Here is an 18,763-nt window from a genome sequence, read left to right as displayed (position 1 = left end):
CAATTCTCTGTCCATTCCTCATATGGACACTCAATATCAAACAGTTTTCATTAGACTTTCAAGCTCAAGAAACTTTAGGAAGACAGGGAATTTTCAGTTTCTCTTTTTTTGGACACTTTGGAGCAACATGTTATTTTTACAACAAACAAACAATGTCATAACTAGTATAAGGTCTTTAATGCATGCCACAAGTGCTTTGCATATAGTGATACCACAACACAAAGAGGCATATCCATTAAGCTGTAAATTGGAGCCGTAGGAATTAGAGTAGATTCATAAAGTTTGCTGCAGCAGAATGACATTGCTGTTGCTTTACTGTCTGCACTGTCCCAGGTGAAAGCCAGTAGAAACATTAAGGAGGCGTGTATAGTTTTAGCACCCCTCATCCTGCATGGACGCACAATGGATTGGCACTTTGTGAAAAATACATAAAGCTGAGCAAAGTCAAAGTAATTTGGTGACTGGTCAAAAACAAACAACAACACAAAAGAAAAAACCTTTCATCTGATTATCCAAAGACAACACTAAAACAATAAAACCTGGTTAAAAATAATAAACATTGCATTTTTATTTATTTAGATAAGTTTTTTTCCTAAGCAATACTTAATTATAACCACCAAAGAATGACCTTAAAGTTCATCTGCCTTCTCTGTGTGCTTTTATTACAGAATGTTAAGACAAGATAATGAGTTATGTTTATATTCAGTGTCAAAATGAGACCCTAAAGTCTGACATTTTTTAAAGTGATGAGAACAATCAGAGGAGGTTGGGTTGAGTGGTTTATGCCTCGGATTCTCCTAGTAACAGTTAGTGTTGCTTTCCTTTGACAATGACAGCCATCTAACAATGAGCACCTTTTCCTGACATTAAACTTTTATACTTTTGTGATTTCTTTAGTTGTCTTCATTCAGTTATCCATGTTCTTTCTGTGGAATTGCTGTGCTTTCAGTTATATTTCAATTTGTTTATCCTGAGACCACAAGTTAATCATTTCGTTATCTTAACAAAACTCATTTTTCTTGTGATAACGAGTAATTTATATCCTCATCATGAGAAAACAAAGGCTGATTTCTCGAGATAATAAGATAATTTTAAAACAATTTAGTAAGATTAATGATAGTGGACTATAACATAAACACACTGTGGTGTGGTTCTGGGCCTTTTTTGGCATTTGCAGTAAGAATGCTTTCCCCTAGTGATTTGGTTTAAGGGTATTTATATCGTTGTTAATTATTGTAAGAGACAGGCTTTCATGCTGTTGTCTACTTAATGCAGAAGTGTGACTACCCAGTAAGCTACAACCAAAATATTTTTTGTTGGCATAGAGGAAAGAAACTGCTCACATTTTATGGTTATTTAAATTGTATAATAACATACATATATAAATAAGTAATACTGAAGTCCAGTCTGATGCGTTGATAAATAATGGGTACTGCTTGATCTGACATTTTCAGCTTAGATCAGCTCGTAGAAATGTCAAGACACCGTCTGTGCATGCTGTCATGGCACTGCTGATACAACATGTGGTAGATATCATAAATAATAACTTTGTAAATAAAAACTTTTTCTTGTGACAGCAAGATGATTAGAGATAAAAAAAAAAGCTCTCTTTTTTTGAGATAATGACATATTTCACTTGTGGGCTTGATGAGGGCTTTGTACACCGACTAAATTGCTGTCAAGAGACTGTCTGGAACACATTTGGGGACTGGACTTCTGCATGACCACCCTCAGCAACAGAGTGGCCATTAATCTGCCAGTGGCAGTGCTCTAGTTGCATTTCAATGTGAGCTATCTTCATTCTAAGTATCTCTAAGTCCATTTCATTTGAGCCGCTTAGCATGTAATCAGTTGACAGAAACGGGGCATAGGGAATGCTTTGCTGTGTTTATTATGTACATGTTTTTGTTTGTTTCTTATTTCCAGGAGAATAAGACTAAAAAAAATTATGACTAAATGACTAACAGAAATTCATCATTCATTCAGTCATTAGTCACTTACCAAGATGTACAGTGGCCACAGGACCTGAAAGAGGATCTCACACCTGCACGCCCACCTTCATGTCTTGTATTTCATGCAGGAGTAAATTCATATGAAAACAATGATCTACATTGTTGTGTAGTTTAAAGCAGTTTTGCTTACACCTTAACGTGCCTCAGATGCAGTAGGATGTGGGATAGACATTTCATCCTGGAGCTTTGTAACACTGGATCACAGAGCTGATAGCCAAAAGGCTTTACTCGGACTACGAGTCAGCAGTGAACCACAGGAAAGCAGTCAGACCATACAAACAGATCAGAAGCGGTAACAAGGAAACATAATAGTCAGAACAGGTACAGACAACGTAGCCATGCTGTGTTTTCTCAACATATTTTGACAAATCTGTTCTTTATATATGCTCAAGAGTGACTGTTACAAAATGAAAAAGAGCAGGTGGTGGGAAAGTTTATAAAACCCTTCTGCTTACACTCACATTGTAATATTTTATAAGCCATGGTTTGAATATTAAATGTTTATATGTTGCTTATGAAGCCTAAGTAAGGTGTTACTCAACAGTGATGTGAGCACAGGTAGAATATGCTGTGATGTGAGCGCAGCATATATTGTTTTTTGGTTTTTAGAAAAGCTTGAAAACTGTCTGTGAGACAGCAAATGTTTAAGCATTATATGTTGAACTGTGGTGTCACTTAACTGAATTATTATAGTGAGATGTAAGTTTGAAATGCGTTTGCAGCAAACAACTGAAGTCACTGTAGCTCTTTGTGTTTTTCAGCTAATATATGCTGACTGTGATCAAAATCTCCTTTTCTGATGAAAGAGCTGCTCTTTTCCCTGTGGCACAAAGTCAACATCAATGCTGAAGCTGCAGACTCATCTGACTTCGGTGGACGCCTAGAGCAAGGAGTGGTATTATTAGATTACCTGTGATGAAGTGAGTTGGATGTTATTGCCAACTGCTTGGATATTATGAGGTGGAGGTGGGCTTCATCTGTGTGTGTCCTTGTGAATGTGTGCAGACTTATTAGTGTATTAAATTTGCATTGTGAATATATTATCTTCTTGGAAATGAACAATTACCATCCATGACAACAACATTTCCAATAAATTTCATGCTACTCTTGTCTTCACAGGTCTAATACACCGTCCCCCAGCAACAACCTTGGTCTAATTGCATTTACCTGTTGGAGCAAATCCCATTTGGGAAATTCTGTGCATCTTCTGGGTTAAACGTCTTCTTTTCATTTTGGTTTGACACTAATGGCACCTCTGTTTTGCTATCCATTTTTCAGTGATAGAAATACACAGATGGAAATACAGATCAGTTAATATAAAGATAATTTTTCAACCAGATAGGTGATTTGCTTTGACATTTTTATCTACAACAGTTGTGCTAATGCTGGCACAAAATAAGTAAGTACATATACATGGAAAAAGGCTAATGTTGTATATTATAGACACAACTTAAGAAGTTTTAAGACAGGCTTATTGTCAAAGCAACAGCTGGTTATCATAAAATGATTACAAAACAGGTGAAAAAATTAAACATAAATATATGAAAGGAAAGGAGAATTTAAAATTTCTTAAAATAAAAACACTTGTTGATATTTTGTTTCAGGACATACAGTCAAATATGCTTTAAAATAATAAATACATCATAAATAAATGTCCTCTATATTTCAGATTTTTCCAAATACAATGATCGTCATTTCTTCACACTATAGGAAGTGACATCACAAGTTGACAGCGTGGTTCAGGCACGCCTCCCTGGAATAAGCAGAGGGGAGAGGGCATGAGATAAACCGTGGTAGATTCAGAGGCAGACAGCGGATTGGCATGGCTGTGTGCAGCTCAGCACTTCGATCTACATGCGTGAGGCTCCTGCTTGGACATTTGGATTCTCTCTGCGCAGCAACACAGCCTTGATACGGTGCTGGACAGCGCAACATTGAGCTGTGCTGTGTTTTCACAGCATGTTGCAGGGCATTGAGGGTTAGAGAAGGAATAATAAGGGGGGACAACCTTACCACACTTGAGCGATGCTCCGTGAGCTTCTCTCTCTCTCGTTTCACACCGGCAGGCTTTTCTACACAGAGACCTTGGACTAATGGAGGAATGCAATGATGTTACTCTCTGCTTGTCATGCTTGAATCACAGCTTCATATATCCTTTTGTGTCAGAGACCTTATTGTCTTTGTCTGTCACTGCCGCCAGATCAACTGTGGGGTAGTGTGGCGGACAGAGCCCCCTCCTCCATCCCCCTCTCCCTTGTCTATGCCCCCGGCTTCTCATCACTCCCAGCTCGCTCGTGTCTCTTTACCTCTCTTAAGCTACCCTCCCCTCTCTGTTAAGCTCCGTCTTTCTTGCTCTCCTGCTCCTTGCTGCTTACTATCTCCCTTTCTTTGCTCCTTCAAAGCAGGCTGTCTGCAATTCTATGCAAGCAGCTTGCTACATGATCTACTGGAAAACAGTTTTTACCGCTGCTCTGTCACTTCACAGTTTCTGAGCCCTTGCAGATTTTCATCTCTACAAAGGCAGGATGTTCTTTCACAAGGATTGATCTCCATCCAACCCCTTTCACTTTCCCCTTTCCCTCCCTTGTCCTAATCTCCTGCCCTTTGACCCTCACCCTCTTGTTCTCTACTCCCACCCACCCTCTCCTGTTTGCCCTCACCCTGAGCCTCTTTCCCCCATAATTCATTTCACCCCCTTGACCATGTTGCCATGTGTTTCCTGGCTCCAACTTATCCTCATCTTGCTGTCCTCTGTCTTATGGACCCTGGGGGAAAATTGCCCAACGACCTGCCTGTGCCCAGATCCTCACACTGTGGACTGTAGTGGCCGCGGGCTTACCCGTCTACCCGATGAAATCCCCCTGGATGTACGCAGGCTTTTGCTGGCTGACAACTGGATACCCCGCATCCCCTCGGACTTCCTGGTTCTGTACAGTGACCTGGTCTACCTGGACCTCCGGAACAACTCTCTTTCCCACATAGAACCGGGGACTCTCAGCACCACTTCCAGGCTGGTCTTCCTGGACCTGGGCAGCAACAACCTGACTGAAATCCCTAAAGGAACATTTGGGGAGTCCCGGAGCCTGATCAAACTAAGGCTTGGCAACAACCCATATCTGAGCATGGTCAATGAGGAAGCTTTTCTGGGCCTCACCTCTCTGAGAGAATTGGAACTGGAGCGTAATGCACTGTCTACCCTAAAAGTGGGGGCACTGAGTCAGTTGCCCTCCCTGCGGGTAGTGAGGCTAGAGGGCAACCCCTGGGTATGCAATTGCAACTTTGCCAACCTGTTCACATGGCTGATGGAGAACAGTCACAAGCTTCCAAATGGTAAGTAGCAACATCAGAAGCATCTGCTTTCCATGTGCGTGACCCAAATAAAGCGTATCTGTGCACAATATACAACAGTATCATTGCAAATCCATTGCCATAACACTACTCTGGTCTATTTATGTTTTCCCTGTAGGAGAGGGAACCCCCTCCCTCTCCCTTGTTCTAATTTTATCTCTTTCTTCCTCCACTCCCATAGCCTACAATGTGTGAGTATGTAACATGAGACAGTAGCTCTTGATTGAATACAAAAACAACAAGAATGCTTTGTTTTTGAATTTAATTAAATTCCAAGTTCAAATTAAGACACTCAACTCAACTCAACTCAAAATGCAGCATTGTTAAATGTGGAAAAAGAATTAAAAGCAGAGTGTTGAACTCCATCCTGTGTGGTAGTCAAATCATTTGCAGCTTGTATTTATACAATACTTATTGATATATTAATTGTATTTCATGGGAAATTCAGCAATTAAGTAATTCATAAATATATCATCAAGGATTTTATTTCCCCACACCACTGAATATAAAACCCCTTCTCCTATTCCTGTGGTTATCGCTCTGTCCATGTGAATTTTTAGGCCCATACTGTAGAGTCTGTCTACCACTGTGATTCAGCCTGGAGGACTGAGTTAGATAACAAGGCTGAAATTTTGGTGTGTTTCAGCATGCAAGACACTCTGAGTGTGTGCATGCATATCTGAGGAACAACACAAGACAACGGAGATCAACATGTCCCTTTTGACATATTTTGTTATTATTTTATTACAAGGAGCTGCTTGGAGTCAGAAGCTACTGGATTCTAGGTTCGAGAACCATCACAATTGTTCACATGTGTGAAAATATAAATAACGTTTAGAGTAGACTGTAAGTAATATCTCATTTATTCCAAGACTGATTTTAATGTTTTATTCAGAGTGATCCATATACATTTTCAGCTGGTGGTCAGTCATGTGTATGTTACTACTGATGTCCTTAGGAAGGACACAGACAGCACAAACCAGCACGTGGCAGCAGAGGAGGCAAAAACATAAACAGACAGAGCTGTCAGTTTAGCCAGTAGTAACTCATATTCAGATTGGTGTGTAGATTTGACCCATTACATCATTACATGATGTTGGCCTAATCTTAGAATTTAATTAAAATGTGGCTTGCAGTGTTGTGACATATTGATGAACAAGGTGTATTTTTAAAACATAATTCAGTTTTTAAATAGTTCTTCTCAGGAACAGGGTGTTATGTATAAAGTAGTACAGATAAGGAGTGGGAACATTTATTTCTGTCACTGTTCCAAGGTTGTTTGCAGTGTGAAACGCTGACCTGTAGAAAGAGCATTTTTTGTCCAAACGATGAGTAGCAGCAGTTCAAATCTTTCTTTCCTTTTCTTTTGTTCTCTTATTAAAGTTGTTAGATATGAACCCCAAAATTCTGGCAAAGCTGGTACACACCCTAACCTCATAAGACAGGTTAGACGTCAAAGCCTTGCATATGGTAATCATGATACATCATGTTGTAGCATGCAAAATATTTTGTAACAAGAATGATCCTTTTTCTATTTCAAGATCACCATTAAAATCTTGCTCAAAGCCTATTGTGATCTGGCAGGCAAAAGCTTTTATTCAGCTTCCTTAAAAGACTGGCTGGCTGTTACAAACTGCTGACGCTTCACAAAAGCAAACTTCTTGCATATATTTAGGCCATGGTGTACTGTGCTATTGATACTGCTTTCGCTCCCGTCTCATGTCTTTATGCATTGTCCCCAAAAACGGACAAGTTTGGGTCTGTGGGGAGGCAAAATTAATAAAATGGCAAGAATACCTCATTTCCATTAATCACAGGTTCTAAGTGTTGTCAAGTGCAAGGCATAATGAATTGCATTAGTACTGCCAGGCAGACATCAACAACAAAGAAGAAGCCAAAGGCCCAGCCAAGCTGCTGGCATGGCTGCCAACTGGCCCTGCACTCAAACTGAGTTAGTCACCTCATATGCTGCTCTTAACATCCCCATCAGTGAGCGTTTGTTTTATGACCCAGACGAGTCCACCAGCTCAGATAGAACACACACGCAATAATTTTTATGGGATATTTAAAATTGTCTGTATTTTGTGTTATGTCAACTGTGGTCAACAAAAGGTACCTAGAATGATGACTGAATGACAAATAACATTTTAGCCAAAAGAGTAATCTGAAACAAGTTTTTTTTGTGTGTGTGTAAAACAAAAATAAGACAGAGTATGATCATTTATGAATTCTTTTTGACAAAGCTCAACACAATATATTTAGTATTTTACCTCATGAACTTTATTTATTTTTGTAAATATGTATATCCTTATTCTAAAGTTTCAAATGAGTCAGGACAGAAGCAATAAAAGACTGGGAAAATTGTGTGCTGTTCAGAAAGCACCTGCAGGGAACATTCCCCAGGTAAACAGGTTCATTGTAACAGGTGACAGTATCATGACTGGATATGGAAGGGGAATCGTCGAAGGGCTTAGTCATTCACGAGCAAAGATGGGCTGAGGTTCACCACTGTGTCAAACTCATCAGAGTGTAGTCAGGTAGTAATGACAATACAGACCTAAAGCAGCAGTTAACTCAGTTCACTTGCAAATTTATTTACATTTCACACAGCATTCTAGCTATTTTAGAATTGGACTGCAGTTTATAAAAAAGTTGCTTTATTTTTTTACTGTAATACAATTCAGTGCATGAAACAACTAGGACAGGCTATTGACAAGGAATCCATACATCTATTTGCTTATATCTGTAGCTATGAGCTTCATGATTATCCCTTTTGAAAGCACAATCCTTCAGCAGCAGCAGAAATTTATATGAATTTACAGAGTTTTAGACCATATTATTAAACTCTAATGAGCTTTAACCACACAATCCCTGAACGACCAGTTTTGACAAGTATTTCCTGTAGACACTCCACCAGTTTAAAGGTATGAGCATGACTGCTGCAGGAAAATGTTGTGTTGTACAGACTCCGGATACAGACAGAGGATTATAGTGAGTTGGATTTTCAAACATGGCCGGTTCACACATGCAGGCACCACACTGCCAGACCTAATTAACATAATGACTGAGCTCTCGATCACGGAAAAGTGTGATGACCTATTCCCTGGAACGCTGTGTTGGAAGTGGCTGCACAATAACAGATGGACACTCATTAGTGAATGAGGTTGACTTGATAAGCTTTTCAATATGTATCAACTCGAACAACCGTCATCAGTGTGGGTGTTTCAATTTAATATCACATTCATCATTGAGAAAATCAGTTACAGAGACAGAAATTACTCTTTAATTTGTACATCAATATATTTTTCCCATCCATGTGGGTGTTGCATCATCGTATTTGTTTCATCATACAGTAATTCAATTAGAGAGCCAAAAAAAATTGCTTTTTAAATTCTATGTGAGTGTGGTCTCTCTCAAAAGCGAGAGCTCCACTCATGTTTAAAACATAAAGGTAAAAGCTCCTACAAATGATCCCTGTACGCAGATTCACCACTACATAGGAATTCTAATACTTCTTCTCCGTGCAGCATGTTCTGACATAATGACAAAATTCAGTCGACTCATGACTGACAGCTCAGATTTTTGAGTGAGGTTTTATTTGCGGTTAAAGACAAGTATGGAAAAGATGTGAATAATGTTGAGAAACTCTAGAAGCAATTTAGAAAACAAACAAACAAATGTAATAACTCAAAGTATCCAATGTTCGCATTACTGCAGTACTCACGGGACCATTTGAATGATGTGACGTTTGCTCTTTCAGGCTTTGGGTTTTACTTTTAGAATCTGGACAGTACAGATGCTGAGAATCAGTTAAAACCCCATGCTTCTTCAATGGCAGCTGGTGACGTTCCAGACCTAAAGCAGCAATTATTGTTTGAACGTCAACACATATCAGCAGTTAGCAGTCGCGACTTTCAGAAAACTGTGAAATATGACACCAGCTGAATAATTGGACTTAAACCAATTAAAAATTGCCTATAAAACGTCACAAAACTGTAAGGCTATTTTCGAAGACATCCTGAGATAGCTATGGCTCCCTCTGTGATGGCCTGCATAATGTAACAGCTGTGGAGCCCATGCTGTAAACCCAATTCCCATCTCATTTTTCACATCTTGATTTCCCCTGTGATTTCAAGTTCACAGAACAGCACACTTTTTTGTTTGCGTAACTTTGATTACTGCAGGTCAGCATGATGAGTGGGTGGAAGATGCTTAAAATCCAAGGGGGTGGGGATGTGGGTGGGGGGTTTAGGATTAAAGAAAAAAAAAATCAGATCTCATTCCACATGACTGTTTTGTCTCCTGTGTGCAGCAGACAGACACACATCCAGCTGTCTGCAACTCTCTCCTTTTGTTTTTTCATTTGTGAGTTTTTTTAGCCACCAATCAGGTTCGTAAATGTTTTAATGGAGGGATGAGTGTAAGCATGATCCACTGCTGTCTCCAGCGCTCTTGGGTTAAGGATGAACAAAGGCCATGTATAATTCAGAGTGACACAGTTCTACGGCACATTGGTCAGGGTAATTGGAGCTAGAGCTGCCTATGGGGCAGGGCAGGCCAACTCCCACGAGACTGAGTATGAAGCATTGCTATCAACACTAGTCATGACCTGAACGGTTTCACTACAAAGTAGCAGTTCATGTGACGAGGTCAGAGTCTGAATTTTCCTTCACGGCCTATCGAGTTGCTCCCCAGAGACCTGTTACCACGTTGCACGACCAGCTCTGAAAATATAATGGTGCTGAACAGCATTGCATAGCACGCACAAGATGCCACACTGCCCTACACGACATACCTGCTATCTTTACTACCCATGGATGTGTGATGAGAAAATATCTATTCCATTAACACAGGCCGATAGCTTATTTTATCTTGGCCTAATTGAATGTTTATTTAAAATTGGGATATGTGAGAGCTGGCAAGAGAAAAGAGCGTGTGAAAAGGTGGTTACAGTGTGATGGTATCAGCTGCTGCATGTACAGGAGCAGAGAGGGATAATCTGCTGGTGTCAGAAATAAAGGGTGGAAAGCCAAGAGCTTTATATCACAGGCAGCGTGCAGCATCATGCAGGATGAATATTGGGCTTTCTACCTGTGTGTGATCGAGCAGATTTTGTTGTTTAGATAATACGATGGAAAAATAAAAAAGACATCTTCTAGTATGCACTGAATTCACCTTTTAATATCTCTTGTAGCAAGTTTCTACAAGTGAATTTGTGCTTTTGTGATGAGACATTCTGAATATGCCCATGGTACAGTGATGTCAGTGAGGCTCCTCGCAGAAGGAATCCCCTCCTGGATGATTCACCCTCGCCCCACTGTCACATGAATGCTTGTCATTTTGTGCATTCATAACAAACATTCTGCACTCTGTTTATCTCCAACTCCCACTCTTCTTGTATGAATCTCTCATCATTTTTCCTTCAGGTTTCCATCAAACATTAAATTCCTGTGATAGCAACTGAATAATTCCTCATTCTCCCTGAAATTATGTTCGTCGGGTTCTTTTTACATCTTCTTGGCCTTGAGTGGCTCATCCATCTCATTTAATAAAGTATGGAGGGGATACTTTTGTGAGTCATTATCACAACTGGATTATTCAGGCAGACTGTCTAGACACTAGTGGTTTGGGAGCTGGAAGATTTTAACATGAATGCCAGCTCCTGCAGGAGTCTGCAGATGTATAAGATTGTGGTGATCTGAATTTGCTAGTGGTGCAGAGATCAATCTGGACAGATAATATGTTGTTGAGGGAAGGAGGAGAAACAACCTCCAATATCAGTCTGTCACAGCTGGGCAGATCAATCACAGATGAGGCAGCAAATACCCTCTCCCCTCGCCTGGCTGTAACCCTAAGAGTAATCCATCAACTGTCCGTGCCAGTGATGTAACATAGCTGTGTGGCCCGACACCTGATGGTGTAATGGCACGGTTTGTGTTATATTATTGTTAGTCAGTCCACTGCAGCCACAGTTTTTGGGAACACAGTGTTATTGGGAATCATTTATAAACATTTTACTGTTTTAAAGATGCCCATTTCCAAAGCTAATTTTGCCGCATTGTACATGTAGCTTTGAGTTAAAATGGTTTCAATTAGTCAAAACTAACGCCTCTCATTATAGTTTTTGGTGAAAAGACTGGGACATAAAATAAACCCATATGCACATGTTCAACCTGCAAACTGGCTCATCAATCTGATATTGTAGTTCCATATCATTCCTAACACCATTATGTTGAATAATATATATATGTATATATATATGTATGTATATACTCCAACAGTTAGTACGAAAAACTCAAGTGTTTGTTTGAATCAATGCAAGCTTATGTTTGTCAGTCAACTCACATTTACTGAATCCTGCTTGGTGGCTAGCCCTTACTCAGTTCATTTTAGAGACTAAAGTGTGTATTGTAGACACCAGCTGGGAGAAGCAGGAATGATAAATATTACTAAAAAGTCCACATGTTGTGTGTAATTTCACAGATGACGACTAGCTAGTTGGCTAGGATTGGCACGAAAACTGCAGTGATCGTTTTTGCTGTTCATTACAGTAATACTACAGTTAGGTTTGATGGGAAAAAGTGACAAAATCTCATTCAAACATTGTTCTGTGATGCAGCAGTTTCCCTCTTTGTTAGCCTTGTAGTTACTCAAGTTAAAAAAAGTGAAAATGTGCCTACATTTGTTATTTTTTGTTGGATATTTGTTGTCATTTGTTGTGAAAGTGGATCAGAATCAGAATCAGAATCAGAAAAGACTTTATTGCCATGTAAGTGAAGAGGTTTCACATTACTAGGAATTTGTCTTGGTGATTGGTGCATACATAGAACATAACAGTAACATATAATTGAAGAATAAAAATAAAAAATAAAGATAAAAATAAAATAGAGTAAGGCAACACAAAATAAAATAAGTGAAATAAATATTTTTCTGGAGGTAGTTCAAAAGTAAGGTGCAGGGTGGAGTATAGTGCAAGTGGGTGAGGTAGACAGTGGATAACAGCAAACAGATAATAGGTCCTTTATAATAATAATGAATTGATTATACAATAATAGATTTTACTGTAGTCATTTTCCCACTGGCTTGACATTCTGGTTGTTTCCTTTTCTTTGAGTGGAAAAGTGTCAAAAATATCATATGAACTTGGCATAAACTAAAAGCTGTTGGAGTGTTTCAACCGTAGTAGTTTCTGTTTGACATAAGCAGTTCACGGGCAATAAATTAAAGCGTTTCCATAGTAGACTCAGGTTTCAGTTTCCTACATCTCTAATCTGAGGTCACATCCACTAAGTCTGGACATTGTCTCTCAGTAATAGATGTGAACATTTTATCACAGACAAGCTTGTAATACAGAGAAACTATAATTATGGTGTTTGTTCCAGAAGATTCCACTTTTGGCCAGATAGCACAGCTGTTCAGTAATTATCCCCTTTGTTAGGCAGTGTAATAAGTTCGTGTGCCCTATTGTGTAATTTTAGTTCGTAATTGCAACAGTGTAGCGCTAGGGGAAAGCTACTGTCTCTTCTCTCTCTTGCAGGGAACATGCAATGTGTATTTGTATTAAAATACATGACAAATATATAAATATACAAATACCTATAAAAAATCTACTTTTTAGCGTGCAACGTGGAGATTTTCAGAATTTTGTGTGCTCATATATCTAGACCAAAATGAAAATTGTGTTCTCAATAAAAAGAATCAAACCTGGTTTGTCTGTCCACCACTGGCCTGTTCACCAACTCAGCTTTTATCACAATAAATGTAATAATCCTGTAACTCCTGGAGGGGCCATGAGTTCACCACGATAATTTCAGCCTGAAATGTCATTAATCAAACATCTAGGACAGGCAAGGCAAGACAGACAAAACTGTCTCAAAGGCAAAGGCCAAGTCTCTGAGGTGATGAGTTACTTTGCCATGCAATAAGTGCATTATGAATATATAATGACCCATTTGTCTCTGGCACAAACAGACTGGACACAACGTGTTTCAAATTTTCTTTCTTTAATACAATGTGTGGAAATGGTCTTCAGGTGAATTTTGTGTTTGTAACTTAAAGCTGTTCAACAACTAATTAGAGCTACATCAGCGTATGCTTTGTGTGCCTGCCTCTGCCTCTCAGTACTCTGCACTTTTAGTCTTTTTTCTGCTGTCTATGATTCATCATTCAGCGGTAAGCCATTCATTAGAAGGGATTTGTTTTGTACAAACTCAAAAGTACATTGCTGGGGTTACCTTATGCGGCCACCATGGGAACAAAATAGTGAAAAAAGACAAAAATCACACACTGTATGTTATATAAAGTCCAAGATTCAACCACTGCCATTGACAAAATACTGTGAGAAAACCTGGAAATGTTACAGTAAAAAACAAACAAACAGAAACAAAATATTTCCTGCTGAGCATTGCTGAGTGAAACTGTAAATTTGAAAATTGAACTGTTGCTTTTCAAATGTGGAACATTTGGCAAGTTATGTAACACGCATCTTGGAATATTAGATTTAAAACAAAACCAAACATTTTCATCTTATAACTCCCACAGATGAGATTAACAGCCTCTGAATGCATTGTGCATTACAGTAGTTTGTTTGCCAGGAGCCAGTAGGTCAATACAGCCTCTACAGCAGACTTGCTTGTTACTCAGACTGAGCAGTTTTCTCACATGCAGTGGGTTATGAATTTGTTTTGATCCCTGATTCCCGCAACATACGGTAGACATGAATCATGCCAAGAGCCAGTGTGCTCGTCTTTGGCTCCACCACGATTGTTGCTATTGGCTTCTAATCAGTTTGGAGCCTCATTCTTGATGCTGTGTGTGCTTCTGACTCACTTCATCTGATCCTGCTCCAAGGCTACTTAAGTTTTCTGTGGAGCTTGTCCAGCATGCACTTGTGCTGCTGTTCTTGTGTCTGCTATGGCCTGTGTGTATGCCAGTGTATGCCATATATATATATATATATACTAATCAACATTGAAGTTTTCCTATGCAATGTCATCATTCAGCCTGATACAACCTGTTATATGTGTTCCATGAACCTTAATGGGCCACACTGTTGCACTGGGTAACATGTCCATTCATTACAATGAACTTGAGTATTGTAGTTTATTTTAATTCAGTCAAACATACACCATTCCTAGTGCCAACAACAACAACAACAATGCTCAGTAAGGGGCTAAATGTGTTGTAATTTGCAGCTGAAAATTTGTTTGAAAATCGAAGCCTTGCATTTTGTAAACATTTTGTATGTGAAACAAGAAAACATTTAAAACATAACTAATGTATGTTTGCATGCCTGTGGGTTTGCTGTGTGTCTGTGTGTGTGTATCTTCTGTCCTCAACTAATTAAATGTTAGAGAAAATGTGAGAATCTGTACCTTGTATTTTAGCATCATTAAGTTCAAGGCCTTAAAGAGTTCAGTTACAAGCCTAATTAATACTGTAGAGAGTCAGTCGGAGAAGCACGGAAACCATTTCCATGCTCTCACTAAATTCCATTATTTCTTTTTCCATTGTCACACTTTCAAAGCTGTCTCAACTATTTTCTTTACAATTATGTACAATTATGTACATGTACAGCAAGATTTTACACATCAGCTGACTGATACAAGCACAATATTTCATTGTAATTTCATTGCAAGTTGAGTTTTGCACTTCACATTAAATTATTAATGTTCCTATAATAAATAATGACATATTTATACATCAGACATTAAATGCAGGATTAATTCATAACTCAGATAATTTGATGAATGAAAATAAGCCAATCAAAAGAGAAGCTGTTGCATTTGTACTAAAACAAAGCATGCTGCAAATTTTGCTGACTGCTGAGCAAAGAACCAGAACTGATGTACTGCCAAGTGTGTGCATTTGCATGTGCGGTATCAATAGAAAGTAGCCACCCACATTGCAACCCACCTATGAGCTAGCATTGACATCAATATATCTAGTTCTTCATACAGTACACTGCCAATATGAAGGCTGTTACCTTGCATATAGATTGTGAGTTTGCAGTGTTATGAGTGTGTCAGTTAGGAGATATATATCATCCATTGACTCGCAACACAAGCACTTAGCATCAAATTAAACCCAGAGGTTGACAAAGTCGTCAGTAAAACAAGATGAATGAATGAGTCTGTAAACATGTGAAAGTGAACATCTTGATCAGCGGTCAGTCTTAAACATATAAATGTTAAAACTGACCGTAATGATCCGGTGCTGTTGTCATTTGTAATCAGGGGCTGGGAAAGAAGACTCGCTGGAAGACTTATTCCCTTGAGAGCTGCAGTCCCTGTCCTTTTCCATTTAAATGATGCCTGAACAATAAACTATGTGAAAGTGACAGAGACATGCAGAACAGCATTCACTGATTTATTTTGCTTTCATCTTGAGATGAGTTTTGTCAAGGTGCCCCTGTCTCAGATGGTGTCCTTTGCTGATACATCAGTAAATTTTAGGGATGTACCCAGGAGTAACACATAATGAGGAAGTATATTCTAAGAGGTTTGCCTTGTGCAGCTGGCAACTGAAATTAAAATGATTTAAATGCATCTTTATTTCATTCTCCAAACCGTTCTCCAGAACAACAAACAACGAACAACAAATTTGTCTTGTTGTCAAAGGCACAGAGATGGGCGGCCATCCAGAGCAGCTTACACTGCACTACAGACTGCACGACAGACAACAGAACAAAAAGAGCCTCTGTAACAGCTGAAATGAATTAATTGACAGGTTGTGTACAGTAGATAATAAATTTTCTACTACAGCAGAAAATTGTGTCTCAGGTATTTTGCTTACTTTCATCAGTGAACCTTTCTGAGTAGCCTTTCAGTTATCAAATAAGCTGAAATGCCACAAATGCTATTGAATTCCGATCTTTTACACAACACTGTTTGAATGAAATATTTGTGTACAAAGTGGACACCTCAAAGTATGCACCCTGTCTCTGATTACTTCAGACCTCAGAGGAGAGCAGGTGTGCAGACTCTGTGAGCTACGGGATCTAACTAACAAATGTGCATCACCTTAAATTTTAAATCTTTGGGGAATCAATGAAATAATACATTAGTTCTTTCCTTTCTATGTGTGTGCGTGTATATTTATCAGTACTGAGCCAGAACTGTACAGCCTGCTTGTTCCACTATATGATGTCATTTCCATGAATGTGACATTATTCACTGCAAGTCTGGTTCAGTAAATCAGTCTAATCTTATTTCCTGTTTTAATGCAGGGGTGGAAGGCATGGAGTGCTCCCTCCCCACGGACGGCAGACGTATATCCCTGACCCAGCTCTCAAAGGACAGCTTCCGTGAGTGCCAGGCCACCCTGACTCTAACAGACCTGCTCATCATCATTTTCTCTGGCATCTCAGTTTCTGTGGTGGCCATCATGACAAGCTTCTTCCTGGCTTCAACTGTTCATTGCTTCCAGCGCTGGAGTAAAGGCACCAAGGGCGATGAGGAGGAGAGTGAGGAGTGAGAGGGATTTTCTTTCGACGATCCACACAGTACTGGTACTTTAAACAACGAGAGGACACAGAAGACAATGTGTGCTACATGTGACAAGTTATATGCTGCGTCCTCCCTGGTGAATATCTGGGACTGTTTAATGGTAGGATCTTGCCCTGGTATGGTTGCAGTTGTTTTCTTTGCGTATGGACATCTGAAATGTGGTGATGAAGGACATTCTTTAGGAATGAGCCAAAGTCTCAATAAAAATTTGTGAGTGTCCTGCTCAACTCACAAAATGATATTATCGAGATCATATTTTAGCCTGTGAGAGCTTATAGCCATCTTTTATGGCTACTGGATCTTGGCTTTATGCTATTGGCCTGTACAAATAAAGCGAGGTTAACCTTCATAATGAGAGAGAAAAGCATTTTGAAACAGAAGTGTTGCTGCAGTGCTGGCACTTTAATCCAAGACAGGCCAATAACTTGCAACTCTGGTCTGAAATCCGGAGAAATGACGTTAAAGTTTTAGATGAGTTTCAGTGCGACTTTACCTGTGTAGGGCAGAATGCTTGATCCCATTAAAATAAAAAGATGTCATACCGATCAATGACCTCAGTATTTAACTGCCTACAACATGATATGCTGGCATATCCTGCCATTTACATGTCTATTTTGGACAGCCTCACTCACTTAGATTCAAACGTGGTTCACATGCACTGGAGAACGCAAATATTGTTCCTTCAGCATGTAAATTTAGACACTTGAACACAAAGGATTTGGACAATGGTGAGATGTTGGTTAGCGGGTGTACTGCAGGCAGGAAGAGTTTCCAGTGGGTCTACACATCTTTTCAGCAGTGTATGCATTATATAATCACAAATTTATGTACAAAAGAAAACAATGTACAGTCAAACGAGCATATAAATCAAGAGGATGTACTATGTACCTTAGACTGATAGACTGCAAACTGTGTAGAAAGATATAGAAAGATACCTAAAACAACAGTATAATCTTAAAAATTATGACAAATACGGTATTAAAATAGTGTCTATGTAGAACAATTGTGTCAAATAATGCACTTTATATGGGTAACCTAATTTTGGCAAGCCCCCAGTGATGCTAAGTAGACTGGCTTGTCTTCATCTGCCAAAGATTAGGTTTAGGTGAAGGAGAGATTTGTTGTGGATGATGTGTTGCTTAGTGAGGTGAGGATAGCTCCTTAACAGAAGTATAGCCAAATCACACCCTGTACACACATGTTGTACTCAGTCGAACAGTTATGGACTCCAAAGATTAACATTTTCTGTCTGTGAGTGAACCAGCTGTCTTACTTCACTTCACGCATGGCAGTCTTTAACCTCTATTTTACTTCAGAATGAATAATTATTCACTAAGGTGGCAGGCAAGAGGCTTGTCTGTTGAGGTGTAAATAGATGACTGTTCTGTTTATGACATCCAGAATAGATACATAATGAATTCACTCAGCTTATTCTCCTTTTACTAAACATCTTCCAGTATCTTGTCAGCTGCTGATCTGATCTCCTGGAAAAGTCTCAAAACTCTTACTTGTATCAACAGCATCTGCATTCACAAGACTGACAGTGCAGTAGAATCTAAATTAAATAAAGCAGCACCCTCAATATTATCAGTTTCTGTTTCTTATTTGTCTATTTACTATTAGGATTTGGAATGCTCAAAACTGGACTCTGCACTTTATTTCCCCAACATTATGGTATGTTGCATTGCTTCTCACATTCTTGTAAGTATAGAAAAGTATAGAAAAAGAGCAATGAGCAAATAGAGTCATCCTTTCTGTGTGGTTAACAGAAGATGGACCCTGAATATGCATCATTATGAAGCACATTTTTCAAAAATGGCAAGAAGTAAATGTGGCCTTATTTATCTTGGGGTTTTTTGTTAGTATCAGCATCAATAAAGCACAAAGATCTCACAG

The 18,763-nt window shown here is 39.1% G+C and overlaps 1 protein-coding gene across 1 annotated transcript; it reads left to right on the top strand.

The window, feature by feature from the left end:
* The first annotated feature begins 3,323 nt into the window (after positions 1–3,323).
* lrrc38b (leucine rich repeat containing 38b) lies at positions 3,324–18,556 on the top strand. The gene is made up of 2 exons (XM_046382452.1): positions 3,324–5,342; positions 16,588–18,556. The coding sequence occupies exons 1-2, from the start codon at positions 4,715–4,717 to the stop codon at positions 16,833–16,835; spliced, it is 876 nt and encodes a 291-aa protein (XP_046238408.1). The 5' UTR covers positions 3,324–4,714; the 3' UTR covers positions 16,836–18,556.
* Positions 18,557–18,763: the final 207 nt, after the last annotated feature.

Source organism: Scatophagus argus, chromosome 3, assembly GCF_020382885.2.
Source record: "Scatophagus argus isolate fScaArg1 chromosome 3, fScaArg1.pri, whole genome shotgun sequence".
In the NCBI taxonomy this organism is placed as follows: domain Eukaryota; kingdom Metazoa; phylum Chordata; class Actinopteri; family Scatophagidae; genus Scatophagus; species Scatophagus argus.
The sequence above is the reverse complement of the archived record's forward strand: the minus strand, read 5'-3'. Positions and strand labels throughout refer to the sequence as shown.